Raw genomic sequence first — 25,554 nt, 5'->3', positions numbered from 1 at the left:
ACCACAGGCACAGTGTCACATGTTTTGCTCAGTAAACTGATAGGGGAGGAGTACACATTGCATTGCTCATTAACTGAGGAACGGAGAAGTAACAGGCAAGAAGAGCCCGTAAAGCAAATTCACAGCCTTAACTTATGAACGGAAGTTGGTAAGTTCACAAATGACTTCTCTCTGTAATGGGGATACAACCATGTTCATGTCAGCTTAACCCTTTTTGCCTGTTGACGGAAACAGTTCTACATTTCAGCAGCTGCTAGTTGTGTCTAGTGGAACAAGTATTTGATGTTTTGCGGCTAGAAAGCTAAATGTGGTTGGTTTGACCAACTTTGGCCAAAGACTGATCTTTGTTATCACATCTCAAAGTCCTTTGTAGCCATTTTTATACAGTCATTGGTATTATATGGTCAAACATGGCAGCAAACATGAGCCCAGCATATCCCATAAAAGCAAATGAATAAAGGAAGCATTTTGTTAGTAATTGCTGAGTGGCCCATGATTGGGTGCTTTGATGGACCATCATACTGTGACAGGACATTAGAATGCAGATTCACATCTACATGGAAGTCCTGTTGTAAATAGGGGTGTCAACAGATGCTAACTGAAGGAGAAGTAAATTAGAACTTAATGTCCTGAGATACAACCAACAAAGAAATCAGAACAAAAGCACCTGTGGGTATCTCCCTTAGCCATAAAATAAAATTACTCCCACATCTCAATGACTTTAATTGTCATTTAACCACCCTTGGTGCACAACAAGGTACATTTGTCAAAGAAAATGCCTAATGTATGCAAAATATTCAGTCTAGTAAATGTTATTCACAAACAAATATCTGGCACAGTTTCCACAAGTTATTCTTCGGCAAATTTTAAAATATTGCCTCAACCTTACTCAACAGAAAGGCCTGGAGAAATGAACATTGATTTCTTAAAGCAGGTTTATTTTTATGCATGTGGTAATTAAAGTCAGGGTAGGAATGCTGCAATTGGCTACAATTACACTTACTGCATCTCTGATCTAGCTTCTAAGGTTCCACACGCAATAAATAGAAGCCAGTTGTAGGCCCCAACCACGGCATCAATTGAGATCACCAAGCTCAGCACAGACCAAACTTGGGTACAAGAATGTCCATAATTTGATACAATACTGTTGCTCTCTTTCCAAAAAAAAGCCTTTCATTTATATAGAACCTGGCACAATTTCACGATGTCCCAAGTGCTTTACAGCCAATGAAATACTTTTTGAAGTGTAGTCACTGTTGCAAAGCAGGAAACGCAGCAGCCAAATTGTGCACAGCAAGCTCCCACAGACACCAATGAAATAAATGACCAGATAATCTGTTTTAAGCGTTAATTGAGGGATAAATGTGGACAGGATGCCAGGAGAACGCCCCTGCTCTTCTCCAAATAGTGTCAGTTTTGTGTCCAATTGAGAGGGAAGATGGGGCCTTGCTTTAACTTTTCATCAGAAAGGCGACACCTCCAACACAGTACTCCCTCAGTACTGCATTGCAGAGTCAGCCTGGAGTGGGTGAGGTACCCATAGGAATGGGTGGTGTGAGAAATGAAAAGTTTCACACTATGATGTAGTTTGAGTGTGTTTCTCTGAAGTTTAGGTTTAGTCACACTGTTGTGAAACACAATACAAATTTAGCATTCAGTCACTTTTGGGGCTTTGCTCTTTTCTGAAACTCTTTGTGGCTAGGTAGATGTTCTGTTACAGTAAGTACCTGCCCAGCATTTCTTCAAGGGGATTAACATCTGCATCTAGAGTAACTTCAACTAATGGAATGCCTTATCCAATAACAGACAGTTCTTTGGTAACAATCAACATTAAAGTCTGTGCAATGAGTCACACAATTATTTTTTTATATAATAAAAGCTGCATAAACTGAATGATCTGATATTGATATTTTGGTCCATTAAGTACTGGCGTAGTCTTGCTCAGGCAGAGGTCTAGACATAAGGACATAGGTTAATGTCCTCATTGATCTTCACAGCAGTAAAAGGGCAAGACAAATGAATTCTATCACATGCTGCTTTAATTACTATTACTGCTACCCAGCAGCAGGGTAGCAATGGTAGACATGGTGCAATACCTTGTATCCCTGTCTGTCCTCTTCACTGTCTATGGGTGTGAGTGACAGATAAAGGGGAAAAATGAGAGAAAAATCAGAAAGAGAAAAAAATAGAGGTAGCGGTAAATCAAAGGGATTCAATGCAGATTTTTCCAAAAGCCACATGGGAATCAGATATTCTTCCAGGATTTGGACCCTCCTCAACCCTAATAAGGCACAATGACGCCAGGCAACAAAACAGTTTGAAAAACTACTTTTGTTATGGGGCTTTGGTCCAAGGCTTGTGAACCATGTACCAGTGGAGAGAGAAACCTCTGTGTGGTGAGAACATTATAGGCTGAGATATTGAGAAATTATTTCCTCTGGTTGGGAAACCAGAACAAGGTGATACAATCTCAAAATTAGAGCTAGGCTACTTAGCAGTGAAATTAGAAAGCAATTTTTCATACAGAAGATAGTGGAAATCTGGAACTCTGTCCCCCAAAAGGCTAGGGATGCTAAGTGAACTGAAATTTACAAGATTTAGCATGACCGATTTTTGTTAGGTAAGGGTATCAAGAGATATGGAGCAAAGATGTGGAAATGGTGTTGAGGTTCAAATCAGCCCTAATTTAACAGAAAATGACAGAACACGTTCAAGGGGCTGAATGGCCAGTTCCTGTCCTTATGTTCTTTCCCATTACTAACCACTCCCTCTTTGAGAGTCAGATTTGATAGAGTCAGAGGATTGACAAAGGAGACATGGTGAGTCTTTGCAAACTTATAAGAGTTCAAATAAAAATGTTGTACCTGTATGCTTGCTAATAAGCAAAATCAATTAAAACCAGGATAAGTTTCATTTTGGTTACATGACACTCTGATTGACACTGACCACACAAATGTGCAATGGGACATGAATTGCCCTCTTCACATATCATAGGTTTTTATTATGAAGTTGGAACTCACATATTTGAGGCCATTCTCTTTTCTTCCCTTCCTGTTTCTAATGGTCAAGAACAAAGAACAAAGAAAATTACAGCACAGGACCAGGCACTTCGGCCCTCCAAGCCTGCGCCGATCCAGATCCTCTACCTAAACATGTCGCCTATTTTCTAAGGGTCTGTATCTCTTTGCTTCCTGCCCATTCATGTATCTGTCTAGATACATTTTAAAAGACGCTATCGTGTTCGCATCTACCACCTCCACTGGCAACGCGTTCCAGGCACCCACCACCCTCTGCGTAAAGAACTTTCCACGCATATCCCCCCTAAACTTTTCCCCTCTCACTTTGAACTCGTGAACCCTAGTATTTGAATCCTCCACTCTGGGAAAAAGCTTCTTGCTATCCACCCTGTCTATACCTCTCATGATTTTGTACACCTCAATCAGGTCCCCCCTCAACCTCCGTCTTTCTAATGAAAATAATCCTAATCTACTCAACCTCTCTTCATAGCTAGCGCCTTCCATACCAGGCAACATCCTGGTGAACCTCCTCTGCACCCTCTCCAAAGCATCCACATCCTTTTGGTAATGTGGCGACCAGAACTGCACGCAGTATTCCAAATGTGGCCGAACCAAAGTCCTATACAACTGTAACATGACCTGCCAACTCTTGTACTCAATACCCCATCCGATGAAGGAAAGCATGCCGTATGCCTTCTTGACCACTCTATTGCCACCTTCAGGGAACAATGGACCTGAACACCCAAATCTCTCTGTACATCAATTTTCCCCAGGACTTTTCCATTTACTGTATAGTTCACTCTTGAATTGGATCTTCCAAAATGCATCACCTCGCATTTACCCTGATTGAACTCCATCTGCCATTTCTCTGCCCAACTCTCCAATCTATCTATATTCTGCTGTATTCTCTGACAGTCCCCTTCACTATCTGCTACTCCACCAATCTTAGTGTCGTCTGCAAACTTGCTAATCAGACCACCTATACTTTCCTCCAAATCATTGATGTACATCACAAACAACAGTGGTCCCAGCACGGATCCCTGTGGAACACCACTGGTCACACGTCTCCATTTTGAGAAACTCCCTTCCACTGCTACTCTCTGTCCCCTGTTGCCCAGCCAGTTCTTTATCCATCTAGCTAGTACACCCTGGATCCCATGCGACTTCACTTGCTCCATCAGCCTACCATGGGGAACCTTATCAAACGCCTTACTGAAGTCCATGTATATGACATCTACAGCCCTTCCCTCGTCAATCAACTTTGTCACTTCCTCAAAGAATTCTATTAAGTTGGTAAGACATGACCTTCCCTGCACAAAACCATGTTGCCTATCACTGATAAGCCCATTTTCTTCCAAATGGGAATAGATCCTATCCCTCAGTATCTTCTCCAGCAGCTTCCCTACCACTGACGTCAGGCTCACCGGTCTATAATTACCTGGATTATCCCTGCTACCCTTCTTAAACAAGGGGACAACATTAGCAATTCTCCAGTCCTCCGGGACCTCACCCGTGTTTAAGGATGCTGCAAAGATATCTGTTAAGGCCCCAGCTATTTCCTCTCTCGCTTCCCTCAGTAAGCTGGGATAGATCCCATCCAGACCTGGGGACTTGTCCACCTTAATGCCTTTTAGAATACCCAACACTTCCTCCCTCCTTATGCCGACTTGACCTAGAGTAATCAAACATCTGTCCCTAACCTCAACATCCGTCATGTCCCTCTCCTCGGTGAATACCGATGCAAAGTACTCGTTTAGAATCTCACCCATTTTCTCTGACTCCACGTATAACTTTCCTCCTTTGTCCTTGAGTGGGCCAATCCTTTCTCTAGTTACCCTCTTGCTCCTTATATATGAATAAAAGGCTTTGGGATTTCCCTTAACCCTGTTTGCTAAAGCTATTTCATGACCCCTTTTAGCCCTCTTAATTCCTCATTTCAGATTGGTCCTCCATTCCCGATATTCTTCCAAAGCTTCGTCTTTCTTCAGCCACCTAGACCTTATGTATGCTTCCTTTTTCCTCTTAGCTAGTCTCACAATTTCACCTGTCATCCATGGTTCCCTAATCTTGCCATTTCTATCCCTCATTTTCACAGGAACATGTCTCTCCTGCACGCTAATCAACCTCTCTTTAAAAGCCTCCCACATATCAAATGTGGATTTACCTTCAAACAGCTGCTCCCAATCTACATTCCCCAGCTCCTGCCGAATTTTGGTATAGTTGGCCTTCCCCCAATTTAGCACTCTTCCTTTAGGACCACTCTCGTCTTTGTCCATGAGTATTCTAAAACTTACGGAATTGCGATCACTATTCCCAAAGTAGTCCCCTACTGAAACTTCAACCACCTGGCCGGGCTCATTCCCCAACACCAGGTCCAGTATGGCCCCTTCCCTAGTTGGACTATTTACATACTACTCTAGAAAACCCTCCTGGATGCTCCTTACAAATTCTGCTCCATCCAGACCTCGAACATTAAGTGAATCACAGTCAATGTTGGGAAAATTAAAATCTCCTATCACCACCACCCTGTTGCTCCTACATCTTTCCATAATCTGTTTACATATTTGTACCTCTATCTCACGGTCAACTTGCACTGTGTACCAGGCTCCTCGATCTTGACCAATGTTATTCCAAAACTCACTGCAGGGATGTATAAAACAGCAGCCTAGGGCAACTCACTGTTGCATACTGTGGGGAACAATTAGATTGACTCCAATTATTACACCCAAATGATGATCCAGCTCAGACTGGATAATCATTAAGTAATGACTCATAGCCTCTAATCCATTCCCTTCACTCTGTTGCAGATTATTAATGGTCCAGTACACTATGCTACTTCCAATCCAAAATAGTTTGCTTGGAAAAAATGTCCAGTTCAGTTTTTACCATTTGGCTTTGTTCTGTCCACATTTTGTGCTAAATCACATGCTGCTGTTCATTATTGTCTCAATTGAGAGATTCCCAGTGACTGTACACGTGTGAAGTCTCCATTTCAAGATGACATTATAAAAGTGAGACAGGATGGGGGCTTGAATACAAAACACATGTCTTTGTCATTTAGAAAGACTGCCAAGTCTGGGCAAGCTCTCTGATTGTACTCTGATTACACCAAGAGAGCCTCTTCACACGTTTGCTTCAATAGATACCCAGAGAAAGCCTTAGCTGTGCTTGGATTCACACTTTCTACAGTCACACAGTCTTTAACTCAGGAGAGTTGATGTAAACAATTTTCATTTTAAATCATCAAAGTATCAACATTTCAGATGGAAATGTTAAATTGGGAAGCTCCTAGTACTCTTTATGGAGCTACCTTTAGCTTTAAATTATGTTCTTGCTGGATTCAGTAACCAAAATTAAGAAAGGCTAAATTGCCCCCATATCAATAGAAACATTTCCAGGTTGCACTGTTCTTTAGTTTCTCGTTAAAGCCATTTCTTTGACACTTCTCCCTTGCATAAATTGAATGAACAATGGTATACTGTCACCACTAGACATAGCCTAATGGAGACATTATGATGGCAGGTAAGAGGCAGTACAGTCTCTTGTTTATATCTGTTCTCAGGATGTGGGCAATGCTGACAAAGGCACATTTACTGTCCCATGACAGTGGTAGTGAGCCTTTCCTCCAACTGCTGCAGTCCTTGTCTGCTGATGCACCCACAATAGTCATTGGGAATTCCTGGATTTTGACCTAGCGACAATGAAGGACCAGGTCTGGATGGTGTGCGACTTGGAAGGGGAAGTGTTCCCATGATCTTGTAGCTTTTGTCCTTCTTGGCAGTAAAGGCCAGTGGGCTGGGAGATATTGTCAAAGTAGTCTTGGTGTGTTGTTACATTGCATCTTGTGGCTAATCCATACTACAGCAACGTTGTATACTAGCTACAGGATACACTGCAGTAACTCACTAAGTATATTTTGACAAGATCTTCATCCAATGCTTTTGAAAGACAGAATAAATTATATTCATTGATAGTCCTTTCCGACTAATTCATTTTTAAAATAACTGTAGCTGAACAATAATTACATCTGAAAGGACTTCACAGTTAATTGGTATCTACCTAATATTAGTTGTTGGTGACTGACGTTTCCTTCTTTGAGGTTATGTCACCATCAATAAGGACCCATAACTGCTTATCCCATTTTTTCTCACCACCGATCACTCCTAATGCAACACATCACCTCTTCAACTGCCACCGATGCTGATCTTGACCAGGATGCACATAAGGGTAGCCTGGCAGAGACTTTCTTCTCCTGCTTCTTTGTCCAGCTGGATGGTGGCAGAGGGAGTGGGGTGGGTCTGTTCTCTGATTAATACCTCCCTGTGCAGCATAATGAAGGGCTCAGAGGAGGTGGGGGAAGGTGATACCCTCCATTGTTATGCTTTGTGATGCTAAAATGTAAATAGATGCATTAACAATAGATTTTATGTTTGGTGAATTTATCTATCAATTTTTGGTGATGTAAGTTGGGCCAGGTCACCAGGAAAACTCTCTATTCTTCATCAAGAAGATCAAGAGAGAGAGTAGCCAGTAATAGTAATGTCATTTTAGAATAGATTTATTCACTAAACTCAGCCCTTGTGGTCCTGTTAGGGTAACCTATAGAAAGAAATGAAGTTTAAATGGGAAAGTTGCCAACAATTAACTTTTAGTCTTTTTGTTAGCTCAGAGAAGAATAATGTATCTCAGGATGAACTATGACCGCGTGTTCATCAATAGCACATTACCAAGACTAAAGACAGGATAACCGATAAGACACTAGAGATAGCTATTAATTAGAAGATATCAATTTCAGAAGGGGTTAGATCTCCTACAGGATGTATTGTACTGGAGCAAGAAAGAAGCAACTTATACCTGAAACAATAACAAAATGGGATGGGACATCAAAGGCCAAAAACTGAATCCAAGTATACCACAGTCTTATAATGTTTACACAGAATGAAAAATTAAAAAGACCAAACAGTAAATATCCACAGTTTGAGACCAAAAAAAACCAAATACTTTTAGTTAAAGAAAGCATTCAACAACCTTACTATTTAACCTTACCATCAAAGGGTATGTATCAATAGGAAAACTGGCAGTCTTATTCATGTACAGTAATGTATCAAGTAGAGAATTTGCTCTACAAATTTATAACTGAATTGTACTAAGAGAAAAACCAAGGAGTCTCAAACTGATTCAACCGCACATCCAGTTTCTATCCTCATGTATACCATAATTTTAGTCGTTTTGGTTTAAAAAAGGTAAAGAACAGTCTACAGAAGCAGAGAAATACAACTTGTAAAGGAATAATAATATGTCTTGCATTTCAGAATGGAAACATTAAACAAAGACTTTGTATCACAGTCTGTTTTGAAGAGGAGAAGTGAGGATTATGAGCCTCCAAGTATATCAGAGCTCCAGCGCCTTCTGTGGACTAAAGCAGGCTGTGGACATGTGGATCACGTTTGGCCAAACCTACACCTGGGAGATGCGTAAGAGCACAGCCTAAAAAAGATTGTCTATTATCCAGCCTTTGTTACGTGAAATCTAGGGGGCGTATTTTAACACGGAGCAGTTTTCCAGTGGGAAACAGCTCCGACGAGTTAATTTCCCAGCCGGCAGAGGCAGCAGCATGTGATTTTAACTGCTGGGCTTCATTTACATTATGCTGCCAGCAGGGGATAATTGCGTGGCCAAGGCTGCTCAACAGCCTCCAGGTAAGTGATGGCTGCGAGTTTGGGAGGACAGAAAGGAGAGGAGAGTGTCTGGGGCAGGTGACATACCCTGTGGGACCCACAAAGAAAAGTTAAAAACTTTCCTTCCATGTCTCTCGCCTTATGACAGCTTTGCCTCTCAGGCCAGGTTAATGATGCATACATTCATCAGGCTCTCGCCAGCTTTATTTGGCCATCTCATTTGCCTGCAAAACCTTGCATGTTAAAATTGGAAATGGTCAGGATCTGAGCAGGTAAGTAATCTGCTCGATTTTAACTATGCACCTGCCCAGTTTCTAGGACCCCTAGAAATGTTCATTGAAATGTTAGATAGTTTCAATTAATTCTTTAAGAATTATTTATATTTGACATATCATTTTCAATCCATGACTTCATTTGTTCATTTTTGTTTCAGGTCCTTAGAGTTAATGCCATGTTTTGCCAATACTAATGTGTTTGAAATACGTCTGATGCCATATTTGCTCAGGCAATATTCAGGGCTGCCTTAAATGGGTGTTAGGCCCCTTGCATATGGTACTGAGAGTCTAGCACCTGTTTAAAGACCCTCCTCTGAAATTGATGATAAAGTAGATTCATTTTTCAAGCTTCACAGCAGCCTATCCAGCGGAAGGCAAGGCAAGTATTGTTTTTTGCCACTTATCTTAATGTGGAGCAAGGAGAAGTGGGAGTGATCCGCTGGCTCCACAGCATTTGTGTAGGCCGCTGTTGGTCCATGTCCCCACAACCTCAACTCCAAGGACTTACCTAAAAACCACTCCCAGCATCAGAGCCAGATGACTATGCTTTGGACCCAACTGGCCAGCTACATTGCATCACAAGAATGACCCCTGCAGCTCACAGATTTCACGGTAATGAGGACTGAGGACCAATTTAGAATTTTTAGAATTTAGAACATTACAGCGCAGTACAGGCCCTTCGGCCCTCGATGTTGCGCCGACCTGTGAAACCATCTGACCTGCACTATTCCATTTTCATCCATATATCTATCCAATGACCACTTAAATGCCCTTAAAGTTGGAGAGTCTACTACTGTTGCAGGCAGGGCGTTCCACGCCCCTACTACTCTCTGAGTAAAGAAACTACCTCTAACATCTGTCCTATATCTATCACTCCTCAACTTAAAGCTATGTCCCCTCGTGTTTGCCATCACCATCCGAGGAAAAAGACTCTCACTATCCACCCTATCTAACCCTCTGATTATCTTATATGTCTCTATTAAGTCACCTCTCCTCCTCCTTCTCTCCAACGAAAACAACCTCAAGTCCCTCAGCCTTTCCTCGTAAGACCTTCCCTCCATACCAGGCAACATCCTAGTAAATCTCCTCTGCACCCTTTCCAAAGCTTCCACATCCTTCCTATAATGCGGTGACCAGAACTGCACGCAATACTCCAGGTGCGGTCTCACCTGAGTTTTGTACAGCTGCAGCATGACCTCGTGGCTCCAAAACTCGATCCCCCTACTAATAAAAGATAACACACCATATGCCTTCTTAACAGCCCTATTAACCTGGGTAGCAACTTTCAGGGATTTATGTACCTGGACACCAAGATCTCTCTGTTCATCTACACTACCAAGAATCTTCCCATTAGCCCAGTACTCTGCATTCCTGTTACTCCTTCCAAGGTGAATCACCTCACACTTTTCCGCATTAAACTCCATTTGCCATCTCTCAGCCCAGCTCTGCAGCCTATCTATGTCCCTCTGTACCCTACAACATCCTTCGGCACTATCCACAACTCCACCGACCTTACTGTCATCCGCAAATTTACTAACCCACCCTTCTACACCCTCTTCCAGGTCATTTATAAAAATGACAAACAGCAGTGGCCCCAAAACAGATCCTTGCAGTACACCACTAGTAACTAAACTCCAGGATGAACATTTGCCATCAACCACCACCCTCTGTCTTCTTTCAGCTAGCCAATTTCTGATCCAAAGCTCTAAATCACCTTCAACCCCATACTTCTGTATTTTCTGCAATAGCCTACCGTGGGGAACCTTATCAAACGCCTTACTGAAATCCATATACACCACATCCACTGCTTTACCCTCATCCACCTGTTTGGTCACCTTCTCGAAAAACTCAATAAGGTTTGTGAGGCACGACCTACCCTTCACAAAACCGTGTTGACTATCACTAATGAACTTATTCTTTTCAAGATGATTATAAATCCTGTCTCTTATAACCTTTTCCAACATTTTACCCACAACCGAAGTAAGGCTCACAGGTCTATAATTACCAGGGCTGTCTCTACTCCCCTTCTTGAACAAGGGGACAACATTTGCTATCCTCCAGTCTTCCGGCACTATTCCTGTCGACGACGACGACATAAAGATCAAGGACAAAGGCTCTGCAATCTCCTCCCTAGCTTCCCAGAGAATCCTAGGATAAATCCCATCTGGCCCAGGGGACTTATCTATTTTCACACTTTCCAAAATTGCTAACACCTCCTCCTTGTGAACCTCAATCCCATCTAGCCTAGTAGCCTGAATCTCAGTATTCTCCTCGACAACATTTTCTTTCTCTACTGTAAATACTGATGAAAAATATTCATTTAACGCTTCCCCTATCTCCTCTGATTCCACACACAACTTCCCACTACTATCCTTGATTGGCCCTAATCTAACTCTAGTCATTCTTTTATTCCTGATATACCTATAGAAAGCCTTAGGGTTTTCCCTGATCCTATCTGCCAATGACTTCTCGTGTCCTCTCCTTGCTCTTCTTAGCTCTCCCTTTCGATCCTTCCTGGCTAGCTTGCAACTCTCAAGCGCCCTAACTGAGCCTTCACATCGCATCCTAACATAAGCCTTCTTCTTCTAAGCGCTTCAACTTCTTTAGTAAACCACGGCTCCCTCGCTCGACAACTTCCTGCCTGCCTGACAGGTACATACTTATCAAGGACACGCAGTAGCTGCTCCTTGAATAAGCTCCACATTTCGATTGTTCCCATCCCCTGCAGTTTCCTTCCCCATCCTACGCATCCTAAATCTTGCCTAATCGCATCATAATTTCCTTTCCCCCAGCTTTAATTCTTGCCCTGCGGTATATACCTGTCCCTGCCAATTTAAGTTGATCCTCAGGCCAACTTCTTTGGGCGTACATTGCAGTTAGGGTTGCCAACTTTGATTGGATGTACTGCCTTCCCAAGCCAATTGGAAAGTGAACAGTCTCTTCATTACTTGATTGGATCATTCTTGACAGTCAAACAGCCATTCTTGCCATCTTCAATATTTTGCTAACGAATAAACAAAAGAATATGGAAAAAGAACACAATTTTTCTTAATGTTCCAATGAATTTTCTTCCAATTGCTTGTAGCAATGTTTGGGAAACTAAGAGCTGACAATCCTGGTTGTTGGCTCAAAAGTATTGAACTTTTAGGGTGCCAAACCCTTTCAAGACACTACTGGTGACATTTGCCACATTCATCAGAGTCCGAAGCATGAATGCATCAACCAGGTCACAGAAACCTTGTTTGCTGGGACAATCACTGTCATATTATCAGGTGGCAAATTTCCCTAAAGTGCCGGACTACATTGATAGCAATGTGTAGCCAAGAAGACTCTTACCCCATGGTTTATATGTATAGGAAAGGAGTTCATTCTACAGGAAAAGGAGGGCAGTGGAGTGTGTGAAACATCATCAGAAACTACAGTGCCTTTTATTATTATTATTATAGAGATACAGCACTGAAACAGGCCCTTCGGCCCACCGCGTCTGTGCCAACCATCAACCACCCATTTATACTAATCCTACACTAATCCCATACTCTTACCACATCCCCACCTTCCCTATATTCCCCTACCACCTACCTATACTAGGGGCAATTTACAATGGCCAATTTACCTATCAACCTGCAAGTCTTTGGCTGTGGGAGGAAACCGGAGCACCCGGCGGAAACCCACGCAGTCACAGGGAGAACTTGCAAACTCCACACAGGCAGCACCCAGAATTGAACCCGGGTCACTGGAGCTGTGAGGCTGCGGTGCTAACCACTGTACCGCCTTCCTTCATCTTGTGCCAAATTGCAGCAACAGCACTATTTTTAAAGACCAGGAAGGCTCTAACCCTCTCTTCCTCTGGTTACTAACCAACTGCAGCCACTTCCACTTGCTCTTCTTCACAGGTGCTGGGGATTCACTAGGCTCTCTATCTGATTCCTGCACCGTGCTCATTTCTGAGCTGCTTCTTGTGTGTTGAGGAGTGTTTGACAGATGTTCATGCAATGGGACAACCTCCTGCTCATCCCAAGTGCCAGGCACATCTTCTTTGGAGCCCCCTACACAAGAAGGAAGGGAATATGTGTTAATGTGTTGAAGTCAAAACAGTGATTTGGCTATTGGGCAGATGTGCCCAGTTCTGACTCACTGAGGGAGTTTCAACGATGAGCACGGAGAAGGTAAAGAGAAAAATGACCTTGTTGGGCCCATGCTGCTGGGGGGGGGGCGGGGGGTGGGGTGGCAGGCGCTCCATAGGGCACAGGATGCCTGATCAGGAGGGCTCCCACTCCCAGCCAAGGAGACCAAGCATTACTAGGCAGCCTCCTCAGTTGAAGTGCCCGTCCGCCACAGGTAAAATATCAGCGGGGGCAGGTAGGCGAAGGGCAGAGCACCCCCCAGCCTCCCACATGATTTTATTCCCCCCCCCCCCACCCCCACCTAGCCGGCTTCCTAGCCTGCTCCTGAGGTGGGTGGGGGGGGGGTGGTGGGGACCATTAAATTCCAGCCATGATAGTTTGGGACTGAAAAATATGAGGGATGGGACCTGTGCTGTCCAGACTACATTGCTGATATGGCACCATGCTATGGACTTGAGTGCTTGTTGCAGGCACAGTGCAGACAACCCTTTCCCTTCAATGGTCAATCCTAATATGTCCAAAAATGTCCACTCTGCTGTGTCTGCTCTGTTAGCACAACCAGGCTTTCTACAGTTCAAGCGGAAATCACCTTAGCTGCGACACTCAGGCTTTGTTCAAAATGAAACTGCAGATCTTTTTTAGTGCAACAGTCCATAAAGTGGCTGATTAGCCAATCATCAGCTCAATAATGCTCCCAAAATTGATTTCCGCTTGTTAACTGTCCCTTCACACATGAATTATTGGCTGCACTTTTTTTTTGCTGAGATGCTTACTGCCCTATTTTTGCTGCATTATTTTCTCTTTGTTTTTCATGTCACCTCAGGTCTTGCACTAACTCTGGCCAAGATATCAGGGGACCCATTCCCTGGCTTCTATCAATGCTTCTATCAATGTGAATTAGAGGCACAAGGGTGAGGCCAATTGAACTTCCTTCCCCCCCCCCCCCCCCCCCCACCCCACCCCCACCACCAACCTTCACAGCAGCAGTTGAACTCCTCCCTACAGAACAATCAAGAATGGAAGCTCAGAAGATTCATTAATGACCCCGAATGTTATCCCAAAATAACAGAGAATCTAATGGTTCTCACCGTTTTTAATGCCTAAATAGGCCAGTAACTTGTATCGAGGAGGTGGTAACCCGTGAATTGCAAATTGACACAGGTTGCTGGACGATTTGGTCTGGTCTGCCGTTAGCTTCTTGAAAATGGTATTTTGCCCACAACCTCCCTGTGTGTTTCATGAAATTGCTGCATTTGCACATTCATTGTCAATTAAACTCACCACAGAAAGTTAGGGCTGGTCATTAACTGCAGTGGTTAGCACCGCAGCCTCACAGCTCCAGGGACCCGGGTTCGATTCCGGGTACTGCCTGTGTGGAGTTTGCAAGTTCTCCCTGTGTCTGCGTGGGTTTTCTCCGGGTGCTCCGGTTTCCTCCCACAAGCCAAAAGACTTGCAGGTTGATAGGTAAATTGGCCATTATAAATTGTCACTAGTATAGGTAGGTGGTAGGGAAATATAGGGACAGGTGGGGATGTTTGGTAGGAATATGGGATTAGTGTAGGATTAGTATAAATGGGTGGTTGATGTTCGGCACAGACTCGGTGGGCCGAAGGGCCTGTTTCAGTGCTGTATCTCTAATCTAATCTAATCTAGGTACCTTTTTAATGAGGAGATTCATGTTCCTGCAATGCCACGCAACTTCTCCAGCCTAGAAAGGGAACAATTGAATCTGTGAAGTCTCATTCCAACAGGTCTCATTCTTAGTAACTGTTCTTAGAGATCTTTAAAGTTTAAAATTAATTTTTAAAAGAAAAATTCTTACTTTTCAATTCTGTCTTTTTTTTCACTCTCTTAATTCAGTCTTCTTTCCCTCTCTTTATTTCACTTTCTGACCTGATTTGAATCTAGTTCACCCGATTTCTTTCTAAGTTGTTCCTCTGTTCCTTTCTCAATTTTTGAATCTCATTAACTAACAAGCTAGACTGTTGAGATCGACAGGAGATATCAGGGCACCTCTAAATTTGGCCTCTTGACAATCCCCAATTTTAGTTGCTCCACCATTGGTGGCCATGTCTAAGTTCCTAAGCTCTGAATTCTCTCCCTAAATCTCTCTGCCATTCTACTGTTCTTTCCTCCTTTTAAGACGCTCCTTAAATCTATCTCTTTGACCAAGTTTTTGATCATTTGTCCTAAAATCTCATTTTATGCCTTGGTGTCAAATTTTGTTTGATAACGCTCCTGTGAAATGCCTTTGAAACATCTTACTACAGTAAAGGTGCTATATGAATACAAGTTAGTGTTGTTGTTGGTGGTCCTGACATTCACCAAGGTCCCAGTAGTCCCGCACTTCCTGCCCACCCCAACTCCCACCGTGCAGTAATCAGCAACTTGCAGGGCAAAACATTTGTACTGTAGAGTGAGGGAAAAGACTAACAGGGCACGACACAAGATGCCCCACTTCAGCAAATTCTGGGTCAATGTTTTTGTCTGCATGCATGAAGTATTGAGACTCTGGGCAATGAAATTGCCAATCGTTACAATTCAACAAGGCGCTGTAAGCTATTTATCTTTTATATAAGAGTAAAATGATCATTTAATGTTCTCCAGGTGGACAGCTCGAGACAAGATGACTTTAAAGAGAATGAGGATTACACACATCCTCAATGCTGCTGATGGAAAGTTCAATATTAACACTGGAGCCATATATTACAAGGACATGGGAATACATTACTATGGAGTAGAGGCGTTTGATGCCCCAGATTTCAATCTTAGTGCCTTTTTTTACCCAGCTGCAAAATTCATCAGAGCTGGACTAAACACACTTGGTGGTGAGTAGCTGGGATGCTCTGTGATAATAGATGTCCAATGTAATTTGGAAGTAAGGTCAGAAAGCTATCTTCTTACATGCTTGCTTCCTGGTCTGCCTTACTATTTTCATCCCATTTCCATCTGCAGTGGAATAAATAATTAGGAAATACCTTGTGCCCCTCAGCAGAAATGGTCCTTCTTAACACATAAGAACAAATTGGAATCGCATCTGGCACAAACATATTGAAGCAGTTCTATTAACCGTGCTACTTTAACCCTTCTTTCTGTCCCAGTGGCAGGTAATACAGCTCTTGGGGCCTGAAATAGGGTGAACCGTCCACTCTGAGCAACGCAGACTCAAATTGTTGCATTGACATAAAGAGACATGATGGAGATAAAAGCCACTTTTATCTGAATCTGGATGTTGCTGATGTGTAACAGAGTCCTGTTTAAGACTAGGCCAAGTATGAAATGCAAGCCTGGTGTCCCTGTCTACACAGATAGTCGGCAATAATTGTTTATTTGTTAATTTATGAAGTATCCTTGAACTTGAAGGGTTATGAAATGTGGAATGAGTAATTGTACTATTCTGCTTTCAGCGCTTACATGCTGACAGGGGTCACAGGCCTGGAAATTCGGCCAGGCAGCACTCAGTTTACGGGCACTAAACGGACACCTAACTCTCCAATATGATGGGCAAATGCTGGTTATGAGTTGGAAGGATGCCATATGCTTTATTTATAATGGCCAAAGAATCAGTGTGCAGTGTCCACACCTGAAGCAGGTGTTGGCCCCATTGCATATGCAAATTAGGGGCCTGTGGCCCATTTGAGGCTGCTATTGCAAGATTGGATGGATCGAGGCTGCCAGTAGCAGCTGCAGTCTGGAAAACACGGCCAAAACCAGCAAGGTAAGTTTTATCAAGGACAATGTTACCCCTTGACTGATGCAGTGTCATCTTTTAGTAAGTTCTATACAGATTTACTGAGAGACTGATTCCAATCTGTAATGACCTGGAACTCGCTGCCCACAAGGGTGATGGAAGTGGAGACAATCATTGATTTCAAAAGGAAATTGGAGGGCCACTTGAAGGAAACAAAGTTTCAGGCATACAGGGATTGAGCGGGGGAGTGGGACTGACTGGATTGCTCCGTGGAGAGCCGGCATAGACTCAATGGGCCGAATGGCCTCCTTCTGTGCCGTAAATGACTCCATAAATCTAAAACCTGGGAGAGACACATGGTAGGAGTGGATGAATCAGAGGATGTGAGGCCAGGACGAGGCAACAGTGTGAGTGACTGAGTGTGATCCACAGGAGTCCAGGGAATGCCAGGCAGATGGAGTCAGGGTGGAGTCGAGACCCTTTACTGTAGAAGGGTTAGGACAATATGGCGTGACCATCAAAGTGTTCCATGTTCTGCTATTGAGCTATCGACCATATGGGTTTCTTCAATAATTGCAGTATCTCCCCAGATAGTCTGTAAAGAAAGACCTCTAGTTCTACAGCACCTTTAACAATCTCAGGATGTCCCAAAATGCTTTCTAGCCAATGAAGTACTTTCTGAAATGTAGCCACTGTTGTAATGTACAAAACGCAACAGGCAATTTGCACACAGCATAATCCCAAAAATAGCAATGTGATAATGACCATATAATCTGTTTTAGGTGCTAGTTGAGGGATAAATATTGGCCAGGTCACTGGTCTTCTTCAAAATAGTGCCATAAGTTCTTCTGTATCCACCTGAGGGGGCAGACAGGACCTTGTTTTAACGTTTCATCCGAAAGGCAGCACCACTGACAGTGCAGCACTCCCTGAGTACAGGCAGCGGAGTGTCAGCCTAGATTTTGTGCTCAAGACTCCCCGTTCTTCTAACGCAGAGGCGAGTGTGATACCAACTGCGGCAGAGCTGACACCATCATACAAATATCAGGCACAACTACTAGACTGCCTGTTACCCATTTCACATATTTAAGTCAGAAAGTGACAAACTGGACCAGGGTGTTACAAAATAAATGCAGCTCTGTAAGGCAATGGGAAACTTTTGGTTTTTAATAAGCCAAAGGCTATAATGAGGCAAAGACAGTTGTCAGGGAAAAGCAGTGAGCAGCCGAATTAACATGGTGATAGGAGACAGAACTTGAGATGTACAGCATCCAAGGTCATTGTGTAATTGTTCTTGAAGTCGGGTTGCAAAGTCAGTTTTCTTGTTTAGCAACCAGGGCGGCCTGCCCAGAGAACAGTAGTGCCACTTGTCTGGCAAGAAGCAGAAGACAGGTTGAATGATGTGCCCACTATCCAAAGGACCTGGGAACAGGTGCAGAAGATGATGACCCCCCCCCCCTTACAGAAACTTCCCCAGGTACGGGTACACCAGAGTATTATTTACTAGCGAGAAGGGGTTTCCTCCCACATGCCAAAGACTTGCAGGTTGATAGGTTAATTGGCCATTATAAATTACCCCTAGTATAGGTAGGTGGTAGGGAAATATAGGGACTGGTGGGGATGTGGTAGGAATATGGAATTAGTGTAGGATTAGTATAAATGGGTGGTTGATGGTCGGCACAGACTTGGTGGGCCGAAGGGCCTGTTTCAGTGCTGTATCTCTTTTAAAAAAAATAATAACTGTGTTACTTGGCAACCTAATTTAGTGCTGGTCCACACAGTGCTCTCACACAATCCTACAGCTCTTTCATTGCTTACGATGCAGAGCCATCCTTCAATAATGCACACATACAATTACAAACTTACAATACAAAACGTTAGCCCACAGACATGTGGGACACAGGAGGGACTTGAAGCTCAGCTCAATGTCCGACATTGTGTGCGCAGTTCTTCTATTTACAACACATTACAATATTACTTCTTTGTTTTCTTGACGAAAAAGCATCTAATAAAGGAGAACTGGAAGGATACTTAAGAAATTACAAGCTCTTGACCTCCCTTGGAGTGTCACCTGGAACTCCTTGCATCAATAATTTGCATTTATATAGCGCCTTTTACATAGAAAAATATCCCAAGTTGCTTCACAGAGGTATGAGGAAAACAGATACTGAGCCGAGAAGGAAGGATTAGGAATGGCGACTGATAGTATCTCCTTAAAGCTACCTTTTTATCCAAACTATCACCCTGCTCTTGTGCTTTGCATTCTCTTATTTGCTCTCCTGCAGGCATATAGACAACTATATGAATATCATCCACAGGATTCTGCAATGCTGTATCTGTTTGAAAGTGTGTTTGGAACCAGTAGCCTAATATTCATTTCTTTTCTGTAATTGTAAACCTAAATGCAAACACACCCAAGCTAAAAGTGTCCATTATTACACCATTGTAAGCCTTCCATTTTTCACTGCAGCCATTCTGGTGATCTTTGTGAGTGAAGTTATCAAGTCACTGCCGAATTCGGGGTAGATTTGGGCCGATGACAAATTACAACTGGATTGAGACGGCCCAAACTAATTTCATGCAGGACCCTTACAGCCAGCAGAGAAATTGGAACAGTAATGCCTCAGTCTGGGCTGGATTCAAACCCAGATCATATCAGTGAAAGGACAACATAGCTAACCCATTATAACACTGAGATCCCCTACGTCTATTTAATGATGTAAAAGTAATTTAAAGAGAGATTTCAATTGGATCCACTAAAGAGCTACTATTATGAGATATCGTGAGTAAATTGGCAAAGTAACCATCTCACATTATACATAAATCTAATGTCAGAAAATCAGTCATTCCTATACATATGGTTCTGTGCACAATGTTTGTTGATATGGATATTTATCTTCCTTTACAGGTAAAGTGTTTGTTCATTGTGCTATGGGAATCAGTCGAGCAGCAACTTTGGTCCTTGCGTTTTTAATGATCTGTGAAAAGATGACTCTGGTCGAAGCTATAAAAACCGTGAGTGTTCATCGGAATATCTCACCTAACAACGGCTTCCTCAGTCAACTCCGAGAGCTTGACAGAGCCCTAATGAGAGAAAGGAAAAGATGACTGCACCTTGAATGTTAAACATGTGGTTACCTCACTGATTTACAAAGTATCTCTATAGAAAGGAATTCTACACACCTAAAATAGTGGAGATTTATGAAGTTTAGACTTTCAATTTAGTTCAACACCTTCTTGGGTACCTGAGAATTGCTAAACAGTTGTTTATCACGTTAATGTGGCTTCATTGGCACCAAAGCTTGCAATTTTGTTTATCACTTGGGTTGGTAGAGGAAATGCAGTAACAACAATTCTGTGAATTCAATCAGAATTTCTGAACACATGTAGTGGAATAAATAGTTGAGAGTGATGCTTTGATATGATGCATCCAAGAAAGTCTTTGTTGTTTATAAGGGTTTGAAGAGTTAATAAAGAAAGAAAAACTTGCATTTCTGTAGCATCTTTCATGACCAACGGACATCTCAAAGCGTTTCATAGCCAATGAAGTGTCGTCACTGTTGTAATGTAGGAAACATAGCAGCCAATTTTCTCACAGCAAGCTCCCACAAACAGCAATGTGATAATGAACAGGTAATCTGTTTGTAATATGTTGATGAGGGATAAATGTTGGCCAGGACACCCGGACTAACTCTCCTGCAAAATAATGCCATAGGATCTTTTACATCCAACTGAGAGAGCAGGCAAGGCCTCAATTTCATGCTTCAGCTGAAAGACACACCTCCAACACTACAGTACTCCCTCAGTACTGCACTGGAGGGTTAGCCTAGATTGTTGTGCTCAAGTCCTGGAACCCAGGACCTTGTGATTAGATAAAAACAAAATACTGCGGATGCTGGAAATCTGAAATAAAAACAAGAAATGCTGGAAATACTCAGCAGGTCTGGCAGCATCTGTGGAGAGAGAAGCAGAGTTAATGTTCCAGGTTGGTGACCCTTCATCAGAACTAGCAGATATTAGAAATGTGAAAGGTTTTAAGCATGTAAAGCGCGGGTGGGGCAAGAGATAACAAAAGAGGTGTAGATTGGACAAGGTCACAGAGAATAACCAACCAGAAGGTCATGGAGCAAAGGCAAACAATATGTTAATGGTGCTTTGAAAGACAAAGCATTAGTACAGATAGGGTGTTAATGGACTGAAAACTGAACAGCCACAAGCACAAACATGAAAAGGTGGGTAGACAAACTGAGCAAACTAAGATAAAATAAAATAAACACCAAAAAATATAAAAAAATAATAAAAAATAAAAGTAAAATGGGGGGCCCGTCATGCTCTGAAATTATTGAACTCAATGTTCAGTCCGGCAGGCTGTAGTGTGCCTAATTGGTAAATGAGATGCTGTTCCTCGAGCTTGCGTTGATGTTCACTGGAACACTGCAGCAATCCCAGGACAGAGATGTGAGCAGTGGGGAGTGTTGAAATGGCAAGCAACCGGAAGCTCAGGGTTATGCTTTCGGACTGAGCAGAGATGTTCTGCAAAGCAGTCACCCAGTCTGCGTTTGCTCTCCCCAATGTAGAGGAGACCACATTGTGAGCAGCGAATACAGTATACTACATTGAAAGAAGTACAAGTAAATCGCTGCTTCACCTGAAAGGAGTGTTTGGGGCCTGGGATAGTGAGGAGAGAGGAGGTAAATGGGCAGGTATTACACCTCCTGCAATTGCAGGAGGGGAAAGAGGACAAGGTGGTGGGGGTAATGGAGGAGTGGACCAGGGTGTCGCGGAGGGAACGATCCCTTCGGAATGCTGATAGGGGAGAGGAGGAGAAGATACCTTTGGTAGTGGCATCACGCTGGAGATGGCGGAAATGGCGGAGGACGATCCTTTGGATATGGAGGCTGATGGGGTGGAAAGTGAGGACAAGGGGAACCCTGTCACGGTTCTGGGAGGGAGGGGAAGGGGTGAGGGTAGAGTTGCAGGAAATGGGATGGGCACGGTTGAGGGTCCTGTCAACCACAGTAGGGGGGAATCCTCGGTTGTGGAAAAAGGAAGACATATCAGAAACGCTGTCATGGAAGGTAGCATCATCAGAGCAGATGCATCGGAGACAGAGAAACTGGGAGAATGGAATGGAGTCCTTACAGGAGGCAGGGTGTGAAGAGGTGTAGTCGAGGTAGCTGTAGGAGTTGGTGGGCTTATACTGAATATTAGTGGACAGCCTATCCCCAGAGATGGAGACAGAGAAGTCGAGGAAGGGAAGGGAAGTGTCAGAGATGGACCATGTAAAGGTGAGAGAAGGGTGGAAATTAGAAGCAAAGTTGATAAAGTTTTCCAGTTCGGGGCGGGAGCAGGAAACGGCACCAAAACAGTCATCAATGTACCGGAAAAAGAGTTGGGGCAGGGGGCCTGAGTAGGACTGGAACAAGGAATGTTCGACATATTCCACAAAAAGACAGGCATAACTAGGATCCATGGCAACACCTTTTACTTGAAGGAAGTGAGTGGAGTTGAAGGAGAAGTTGTTCAATGTGAGAATAAGTTCAGCCAGGCGGAGGAGGGTGGTGGTGGATGGGGACTGGTTGGGCCTCTGTTCAAGGAAGAAGCAGAGAGCCCGCAAACCATCCTGGTGAGGGATGGAGGTGTAGAAAGATTGGACGTCCATAGTGAAGAGGAGGCGGTTGGGGGCCGGGAAACTGGAAGCTGTCAAAATGACTTAGGACATCAGAAGAGTCACGAATGTAGGTGGGAAGAGACTGGACCAGTGGAGAAAAGATAGAGTCAAGATAGGAAGAAATAATTTCAGTGGGGCAGGAGCAGGCTGAAACAATGAGTCTGCTGGGACAGTCCTGTTTGTGGATTTTGGGAAGGAGGTAGAAACCGGCTGTCCGCGGTTGCGGGACTGTGAGGTTGGAAGCTGTAGGGGTAAGATCTCCAGAGGAGATGAGGTCAATGACAGTCCTGTGGACAGTCGCTTGATGTTCGATGCTGGTGTGATTTAGAGGCTAGAGTGCTACCAACTGAGCCACAACTGACCCAATGCAACAGGAATGTTCTGGGAACAGACACATTTGTTTTAAATTAATGTTGAATAGATTGGAGATGTGAGGAAACCCAACTCAGCATTCCAAGAGAGAACTGCGTTTCTGTAAATACAACAGGAATGTCAACTAGTAGATATTACACTAAGAGTCGCAGAAGTTTGAAGGTTTTTCTGGTGTCTTATGGAGGAAAAGTAAATATCAGGATGTCCAAAATACAATTTGTATTTCTCTCAATATTTCTAACTGGCTTGCAGCATTTTACCTGCATTGTGAATTTATCCATCAAATTATTAATAAATTGCAATGAGTTATAAAGAACTGTCAAAGGTTCAGGAGTTCCAATTTATTGTACAATTTCAAAATGTTGTATTTGTTATTACTTTGAAATGGGTTTTTTGCCCTTGGGATGTGGGTGATGTGGCAAGGCTGCATTTAATGCCCTCTCTGGTCTTCCCAAGAGTGTGGTGTTGTGACTCCTTGAACAGATGTGATGGCTCTCCCACAAAAATGTTAGATAGAGAATCAGGACCTTGAGCCAAAGATAAAAGAATGGTAATATTCCCATGATTTGCAGAAGTTGTGCATGGAGTTCAAAATGACAGAATTGTCAATGCACATCCCCATTTCTCACCTTATGTTGGAGAGAAGGTCACTGATGAAGCAGCTGAAGATGGTTGGGCTGAGAAAACTTCCCGAAGTAACACCTGGAGTGTTTCCCTGTAGCTGTGGCAATCATCCTCTGATAAGCACAATCATCTTCTTTTGTATCCAGTATGATTTAACTACTGCAGGGATTTCCCCCTGACCACCATTGATTTTGCTATCTTGATGTGGAGGGCAGTAACTTTCACCTCTCCTCTGGCATTCAAACTTTGGTGCAATCGACCAAGAAAACTAAACTCAAAATGAAACCTTTCTGGACATAGTTGAGACTGTGCCTGAGGGAATAATCCACTTGACCTCAGATGGAGAAAGCCACATGGCCTTGCTCTAACTAACCTACCTTCCAGAAAAGCCCATTGACAGGAATGACCACTGCACTGTCATTGTGAAAATAAAATCTTGTCTTCACAGTGAGATCTGGAGCTGTGAGGTTGATCTATGGTAGCAATTGGCAGGGTTAGATTTGTCCTTTGTTGTGCATAGGAAAAAACTGGACAATTTTCCACATTGACAGATAGATGCCTATGTCATAACTGCACGGACTAGTCTAACTAGGGGGCAGTGTTGGGAAGGGGCTCTGTGATGCAAAGGGTCTTTGACACTACAGGCAAGATGTTGTCATGCCTATAACCCTCAATGTTCAGTGGATGCAACTGCTTCTTAATGTCATGTGGAGTGAATTGAAGTGGCAATTTGGCTGGATACCATCATCTATCATGGCAGAGAGCACAGAAGAGGGTCAAGTAGGATCGTTCCTTTTCTGATTCTTGTCAAAGATATTTGCAACTACTTCAGCCTTGTCTCTTTCACTGAAATGCTGATTGAGGATGGGAATGTTCTAGGACCTGCTTCTCCCTCCTGTTAGTTGCCTGATGGTCCAGCACCATTCATGAATGGATGAGGTAGGGCTACAGAACTTACTCTGATCTATTTGTTATGGGACCAGTTAGAACTGTTTTCACCTTTCTGCTTTTTTGTGCATCGTAGCTTCACTAGGTTGGTGCCTCATTCTAAGGTGGACCTCATGCTGCTCCTGGCATCTCCTTTTAAATCCCCCTAGAACCAAAGTTGGCCTCCCTGTTGAATGGTGAGGGAGAAGTGAGGCTGGATATGCTAGCCCATAACGTTACAGATATTTGTTATTTACAGTTCTGCAGTTGATGGCTTAGGGTAGCTCATGTATGTTGAGTTTTTGGCTGCTAGATTTGTCCTTAGCCTGTCCCATTTAGCACGGTTAAGGTAGTTCCACACTGAATATTGGATTCTCACTGTGAAGACAAGATTTTATTTTCACAATTACAGTGCAGTGGTCACTCCTGTCAATGGGCTTTTCTGGAAGGTAGGTTAGTTAGAGCAAGGCCATGTGGATTTCTCCATCTGAGGTCAAGTGGATTATTCCCTCAGGCACAGTCTCAACTATGTCCAGAAAGGTACACGGTTTCAGTACGAGTTTAGTTTTCTCGGTCGATTGCACTAAAGTTTCTCAGGTGTTTTTCTGCAGTTTCAAAACCTGAAACTTTGGGCAATTTAACATCTGTTAAAAGAGTGTGAGTAGACTGAACATTTCAGCAATATTTTTATTCACCACAGTCTGCACTAGACGACAACAGTATAATGTAACAATCCAGCCTGCTTTGTTGGTTTCCACTCAGTTCAGCTTCACCCTTTACAGTCCAATTGAAACTCAGCCAAATGCTGCAATTTTAAAAAATGATTCCAAGTGAAAGAAAGCCAAGTTGTGTTTTTGTAATAATCAAAATGAGCATCACTATATAGAGATGGAACGATCTTGTTCTCAAGACTGGAGATGTCATAACTCTGCACCAAATACGACAACTATTTGTTTGATTTCCGATGTTTTCTTTAATTTCTCTACTTAACCATCTTATCAGATTTAAGGTAAGGGGCAGGAGGTTTAGAGGGGAGTTGAAGAAAAATTTTTTCACCCAGAGGGTGGTTGGAATCTGGAACACACTGCCTGAAGAGGTGGTAGAGGCAGGAACCCTCACAAAATTTTAGTAGTATTTAGAAGAACACTTGAAATGCCATAGCATACAAGGCTATG

The 25,554-nt window shown here is 43.1% G+C and overlaps 1 protein-coding gene across 1 annotated transcript; it reads left to right on the top strand.

Annotated features, from left to right (window-relative positions):
- The first annotated feature begins 74 nt into the window (after positions 1–74).
- Positions 75–19,893, top strand: dusp13a (dual specificity phosphatase 13a). The gene is made up of 4 exons (XM_068020322.1): positions 75–148; positions 8,330–8,491; positions 15,702–15,922; positions 19,694–19,893. Exons 2-4 carry the CDS (start codon positions 8,331–8,333, stop codon positions 19,891–19,893), a joined length of 582 nt encoding a protein of 193 aa, XP_067876423.1. The 5' UTR covers positions 75–148; position 8,330.
- Positions 19,894–25,554: the final 5,661 nt, after the last annotated feature.

Source organism: Heterodontus francisci, chromosome 42, assembly GCF_036365525.1.
Source record: "Heterodontus francisci isolate sHetFra1 chromosome 42, sHetFra1.hap1, whole genome shotgun sequence".
Lineage (NCBI taxonomy): Eukaryota > Metazoa > Chordata > Chondrichthyes > Heterodontiformes > Heterodontidae > Heterodontus > Heterodontus francisci.
This window is presented reverse-complemented; position numbering and strand designations above follow the sequence as displayed.